Source organism: Silene latifolia, chromosome 9, assembly GCF_048544455.1.
Source record: "Silene latifolia isolate original U9 population chromosome 9, ASM4854445v1, whole genome shotgun sequence".
Taxonomy (NCBI): Eukaryota; Viridiplantae; Streptophyta; class Magnoliopsida; order Caryophyllales; family Caryophyllaceae; genus Silene; species Silene latifolia.
This window is the reverse complement of record NC_133534.1, coordinates 14589755-14596845: the sequence shown is the minus strand read 5'-3', so window position 1 is coordinate 14596845 and position 7091 is coordinate 14589755. Positions and strand designations below refer to the sequence as shown.

At 38.5% G+C, this 7091-nt stretch overlaps 1 protein-coding gene and 1 long non-coding RNA gene across 2 annotated transcripts; one reads left to right on the top strand and one right to left on the bottom strand.

Moving 5' to 3' along the window:
• LOC141599178 (uncharacterized) lies at positions 1-3500 on the top strand. The gene is made up of 4 exons (XR_012523754.1): positions 1-227; positions 2121-2241; positions 2590-2713; positions 3248-3500. It is a non-coding gene; the product is annotated as an uncharacterized LOC141599178 (long non-coding RNA).
• A 712-nt stretch (positions 3501-4212) lies between these two features.
• LOC141599180 (wall-associated receptor kinase 5-like) lies at positions 4213-7091 on the bottom strand. Its single transcript, XM_074419119.1, has 3 exons — positions 5987-7091; positions 5723-5890; positions 4213-5617 (listed from the first exon to the last, which is right to left on the bottom strand). The coding sequence occupies exons 1-3, from the start codon at positions 6885-6887 to the stop codon at positions 4413-4415; spliced, it is 2274 nt and encodes a 757-aa protein (XP_074275220.1). The 5' UTR covers positions 6888-7091; the 3' UTR covers positions 4213-4412.

The following is a 7091-nucleotide window of genomic DNA, read 5'->3' as shown; positions in this document are numbered from 1 at the left end:
TCAATATATTTCTTTAAAAAAAAAACTCGGTAACTCCACTCCCAACCCATACCTAATTTTTAGCCTCCCCTCTTTCACAACAGCAAGCACCCTCGCCATCATCCCATCACCACCGACGACGCAAGGCCAACCCCAACCTCCTGATGCTCACGACGCCACCATCTGCATCACGACATCAAGTCGCCTTCATCACCACCGCCAACCCTAATTCTGGGCAATAAATTCTGGTATTTTTCCTGGGTAATCAATTCTTTGATATATTTATTTAATTTTTGCTTAATTTGATTTAGGGTAAGCTTAATTTGGGTTATATGTAATCGATTTAGGTTTCTCTTTTGGATTTTGATGGGGTATATGCAATCGATCGATCTTTAGTGTTATTCTTTTGGATTTAGGGTAAGCATATTTCGATGTGTATTGTCAGTATATTCCGGTGTTATACTGAAAATTATTATAATTTAGTTTTTTTTTAAATCGTGTTGAGGATCAGAGTTGGGGTTTTTTTAACAATATTCGGATACTTGTTGTCGAATTTGGTGTCGTATTTTTTATTTGATTTCGCTCGGACAATGTCTTCATTATATAGGGAGCTTAGTATAGTATTGGTTCAGTTTCATTGCGAATTTCTGTGCAATTGTTTGTTCACTTTGTTGCAACCACTGTTATGCGCATTGAGATATCGATTAAATTGCTGCGTAGTTTGCACTAGTAGTGTAAGGCTACATCAAGTGATAGGAAATATCATGCATAAGTCAGATTGTGCGATTGTGTATAATGTTGGATGGGCAAATGGGCAATTATTCGCTGTTGAGCATGGCAAATATATGCTAGAAAATGTTGCAGTTTGGTTTTGTGTATAATCTTTTTGCTAGCATTATTCACTTCTTAATTTTACAAATGTCACGTTCCATATAAACCGGTTAAGCTAATATACTAATTATTCGAGTCTCAAATGGGTTCATTTTAATTATTGTATGTCAATTTGTTTCTTAAGGTCCGTCATACACTCAAATGCTAACTTCAGACGTCTCACAACCTCTTTTCATTTTCACTTTTATTATAATTCATTATAAAAGTCGTTTGAAATTAAAATCGTCTTAAAAAGAATGGTTGGTAATTCTGTGTATCATTGTGAATTACTGGTAAGACTAAACCAATGCTTTGAATGATACAATGTATGGGTTTGAAAAGCAAAGAGGCTTTAGAAGTTGTGCAGTATACATTGCATGCAGGCATGATTTGCATTCTTACGACTTTTATCTGTTATTAATTCCGACACATTCTTTCTTTTCTTAAGGCATATCATAATAATTCACCTTATTATCCACCCGAATGTTTGACTTGTGCTGCCACATTTTATCTCAATTGCATTCCGTAAGAGCATGTCTAATGAATAAGAAGCACAATATGATTGAATTGATGATTGCTTTTAATCATAATGAATTTATTTTATACACAAGCTACTAGATTTCTACCATACAAATTCTAAATTATTTTTATGATATATAAAGGTTAAGATAAGAAAATATTCCTTTTTTGACTGTGCAACTGCGCAAAAATGGACTATCAAACAGAGAAGGAGTAATAATGTTGTAGACTAGATGTTAAATTTGCATTTTCCTATGATTGAACGACCATACTGAAGTAACCTGACAAAGCTATCATTTTTCTGTTTTTGTTTCTTTGTTGGACAGAAATCACTAGATGCTTACAATTATTTGTCCGTTGATTCATGAGACCTATTTTGTGATCCAAATTCTAATTTTCTTATCCTAAGACCTAAGTAGCGGGACTAAGTCATATCGACATCGGGTCTGGTATAGTAGCCTTAGTATAGGACCATCTTAGTTCGAAGGTTTATATATGTTGTTTCTGAATGTCAGACAAATTTTTTGTTCTTTAACTCTGGACTGGTGTCAAAGCAAGGAAGTTGATTCATATAGCCTTTACATGTATATTAGTGCTACTTATGACTGGATAATGGAGGGTCTTTCATGCAGTGAATATAGAGGATTCAATTACTAGCATTCAACCACCCTTTTTCAGTTCAACTTTAATTTTCTTTTATTATAGATTATTGGGGGATAAAGACTCCTGAGGAAATGCTTTCTATACTGCAGAGAGCTCTGGCATACACATGTACTTGCCTCAGCTAGGCGTGAAGCCAAGGAGAGGAGAAACTATATGCGTTTGAGGGTGGAACAAGATGCTGCTTATATGGCTACACTAGAAGCTGATCAGGTACTTGACGGGTTTCCCTTCTCGTTCTGTATGGCCTAAGTGAGCTTGGTTGGGTTCCTATGTACTACTGTATGAACACATAGGCTAATTTAAGCAGACATTTTGTAGTGGTATTTGTGTATCTATATAAATATTGCCTCATTTTTTGTAGTCTTATTCATTTGTATGTTGAGCATGCCACAGTACAGCATTACAAATGTAACTTTAGAAGTAAACTGTCACAACTCAATGCTGAATTTTCTTGGAGAGAAGTACAACAACTGGCTTAAGACTGAAATAGGGCATCATGACGTGAATTTTTTTTTCTGCCTGACTTATCCATTCCTATTTCTTTATTGCTCGGGCCAGGGAGAGGCAGAGCCACATAGGAGAGAAGAGCGGGAGAGGAAGAAGAAGCTCGTGAAAGAGACCATGCGAGAGCATATGTATTTTGACACAGAACCCAAACACAACCACCTCGGTTAAATTTCAGGTGAGATGCTGAGTCTGTGTGTATGTGTTTGATTACTAAGTGTTGTGAGTGAATGGATAAAGAAGCATAACATTTACTGATATCACTTGCTGGGTATCCTGCTTTGTATTTCTTAAAGTTTCAGGCGGTAGTTCTAACATCGTGTTTACCTCTTCAATTGGAAGGTTATTAACTCCTCCGGAGCCCCCTCTTTTTTCATCATTGGATGACAAGCCAGCCGCTGCCTTTGTCCTCTTTATTGCGTTCGCTGAACGCTGATTGGATGATGGTTGTCATTAATTTGAACTATCGTCTATCGAAATCAATTTAACACGGTTTAATTAATGACATTTTTTGTATTTGGTTGGTTTAGAATATTTTCTTTTGTTCATCTGGAAGCTAATTTTTGGTGTGTTTGTCACACACGTGCTGGCTGTTGCATTAGAATGTTGATGCAGGTTCGTTGTAACTGGCTTAAGACTGAAATAGGGTCATCATGTTACATGAAATTGTTTTTCTGCCTGACTTATCCATTCCCATTTCTTTGTTGCTCAGGGGAGGGAGAGGCAGCGGCAGAGGACAGAAGAGCGGGAGAGGATTGAAAGAGAACATGCAGAGGAAGAGAGAAAATGCAAAGAGGAGAAGAAGCTCGGGAAAGAGAAGCACAAGAAGGAAGCTGCTTAGTTGTGAGGTAGAATATTATGAGAACTTGATACTGATGTTGATTTGTAATGGTAGTTATATGTTAAACATTGGTATTGTAATTAATTATTATTATCTTAATTAAAGAATTTACATTTATAATAAATCATATTTTTGTAAATAATTTTTTTTTAAAATTTTAATTGAGAATCGGCTACGGTTGTTAACAGAGAACCGTAGCCTAAAGTGACTTATGGCTACGGTTTAATCTTAATAACCGTAGCCATAAGTCACTTTAGGCTACGGTTCCTATTAATAACCGTAGCCATAAGTCACTTTTGGCTACGGTTCTTAACCGTAGCCATAACTACTTGAACTAAGGCAACGCCCCGATTTACTACGGTCGAGGAACCGTAGCCAAATGTCATTTTTAACCGTAGCCAAAAGCCATTTCTGTACTAGTGCACCTTACCGTCAACACTAACATCCTTGCAAAAGCTCACCAAACCCAAAAGTATGTCAACTTTCAACCAAACTCAAAAGTATGTCAACTTTCAATATATTCGCTGCCAACATCTTTTCAACCATAATACAACAATTTTAAATAACACCTAAAATACAACTAACACGGAAGCAGATCCCAAATCAGAACCTTAGCTCTGGTACCAATTGTTGTGCAGAAGAGTAAGAAATGCTTAAAGGTCATGTTCAATACTTTCAATCAAATTCTAGCTCCGCTACTCGAATGTACTCGAAGAGATGAGCGCGTCCGACCTGTGACTCATCAATATACTTTAGTCATATTCCCTCAGATTCTTTTTAAAATGTTTTGTTTACTTTTTGCAGAAAGATTAAAATTGTAAGGGTGGTGGTGAATCTGACCCATACAACAAAGTGATTTTACTAACAAAAATATATAATCAAAATGGAAATAAGACAATGGAAATTCTATACATAAGCCGAATATGGAAAACGGGTAATTCTTACGAATTAAGAGGAGCTAGCAGCCTAGCAATCATCTTAATTGCTATAATAAAAAGTTGAAACTTCCAATATTGAGACAATATGCTTAGCAACATCAACGAAGTTGGCTCATTTCAATAAGCATAGCATTCTGTCCTGATGCTTCCCCTGTACTTGGATTGTTATCACTTGAGTAAATGGGATAAAGATCCTGATGGCCGAGTAGGCTCGTTGAATCGTCGTAGCTCTGACCCGCCCATGGATGATTTATTCGATTCTTCAAACCCTCTAATCGAGCGGCCACTTCGCTCATACAAGGCCTGTCTTCGCCTTTGAGACTAAGACAATGCTTCACCAGCTTAGCTACATCAAAGAGCTGTTCTTCATCACTTGCCTCGCTCACTAACTGAGGATCGAGGACTTCCAACAACCGATCCTCTTTCATTGCTTGGAGAAAATACGCGGCCAAATTTCTCTCTTCGATTTTTCTCTCTAGGCTCAAAGGCAGTTGTTTGGTAAGTAGCTCAGCCAGAAGAACTCCAAAGCTATAGACATCACTCTTTTCTGTTAGCACACTTGTCTGAAAGTACTCTGGATCCAAGTAGCCTCGTGTCCCTAGCACCAATGTTGTTACTTCAGTTTGCTCAATGGATATTAATCTTGAGGCCCCAAAATCAGATATCTTAGCTTTGAAGCTATCATCGATCAAAATGTTGGACGACTTGACATCTCTGTGTATAATTGGAGGCGATGCTGCTGAGTGTAGGTAAGATAGAGCATTAGCTGCCTCCATGGCGAGCCTTATGCAATTTCTCCAGGTAAGCCAATAAGCGCCCCCTTTTCTATGGATATGCTCGAACAATGTTCCATTGGAGATGTACTCGTAGACTAGGACCGGAACTTCAGTCTCCAAGCAGCATCCTTTGAGCCTCACCACATTTCGATGGTTGATCTGAGTGAGAATAGCGACTTCGTTGATAAATTGCTCAATTTGAGTTTGATCAACGAATTTTGACATTTTCACTGCAACTACACTACCATCCTTTAAAATGCCTTTGTATACAATTCCGTAACCTCCCTTGCCTAAAATACGAGCTTCACTATAATTATCGGTTATTGATCTTAGTTCATCTGAGGAGTATATTTTGAATGACCCGTTGCTCTTGTCCTTCCCTTCGTAAGGAGCAAGTTGTTGTTTCAATAACATTCCTCCATTATTCTCGAAGAATTTCTCTCTCATTTTGATAAGCTTTTTCCTCCTAATGGAAAAATATATCAAGGCGATAAATGACATGCAGATTAAGAATCCAAAGCTCATTCCTGCAAACAGTAATTTCCGGCACAAAGTTAGTCCCAATGAGCAACACTCAGTTATATGAAATGCTAATGCAATTGCCACACTGTGAGAAACTGCATGTAACTCACCCATGCTGAATCTCATAACAAATTGCGTATTGGTTCTAATACAACCGCTTCCGGGTCTCATAGCATCACCCTGATATCCTTTAGGACAGGAGCAACTGAAACTTCCTCCATTGTTGGAACATATATTCGAGCAGTTGTTCAGTTCTGGATTCGCACATTCATCAATATCTGCAGAAGCTACCTCAGTCAGGTCCAACATCAAGCAGTAATCTTAAAACACACGTAAAACTCGAAGTTTGAAGAATTAGTGACAAATATACGAACCTGTGCATCCAGCAGGGCCAAGATATGGATTACCGTGATAACCAGGGAGGCAACTACAAAGGTATCCTTTTGAACTGCCACTCACAAAGTCACTGCAATTAGTATTAGCTTGACAGGCATAACTAGACTTGTTACTCTGAGCTACTGCGCATGTCTGTCCTTCACCAATGTACCATTCGAGGACAACCGGGACACTGTCCCGAGTTCTATTTTTAAACCCGATGTCGTTTAGATCCGTAACATTGAAGATGAATGTCTTATACTCGGCTAAAAAGCCATAACTACAAGGATTATAGTTGAAAACATCAGTATCATTAGATAGCTCAGCTATGCTAATTCTATAACTTTTGACACCCTTAGGAATATCGGTTTGGCAGCAACCAATACCTGAGCATGACCCGTCATTCACCACGTCGGCCAAGTCGGAGCAGGTTGCAACGCATACGCTTGTGAAGTTCTGGCCTCTTGTACCGTCGATTAAAGCCAAAGTGTTACATCCAACGCCTGTAAACTTGTTCTCAATATCAGAGAATACAATCGGGTAGCTCTGAAGGTCGATCCCTGTGTTTCCGAATACGTACAGTGCACTATTGTTGCACCTTTGGTCCACCCAGTTCTTAATTCGCATTTTGGTGTCAATTATATCGGTTATCTCAAGGTCGCCGGTACCAATGAAGGGCTTTGCTGGGCTAAATGTTGTGTTGCACCTGACGTTGTAGTAACTCGCAAGGGCACACAGTGACCCGTCTTGCCCAACCCCAATGCCAAATGGGTAGGGAACAGTCACGTTCCCACATTTGGTTTCACAACCCGGTTTTGAAATAGGCGGGTCACTGGAAAGCGTGGTTTTCGCCACGCTAAAGCATAAGAGGAGAAGAAGCAAGTCATGGAGCTTGCACATATTTGATCAATGTGGTATGTAATTAAGCTAATTTGTTTTTGCGTAAATACAAGACGAAATTTACACATTTAAGGACTTCAGTCAAGTTGTAGTCGACGTTGACGTCTCAAGTTGTGAAGCTTTTGCACCATAAAACGATCTTGATGCGGTCATTTAAACATTGATAATGATACAAGGCCTAAATACCATGTGCAAATTTATTTC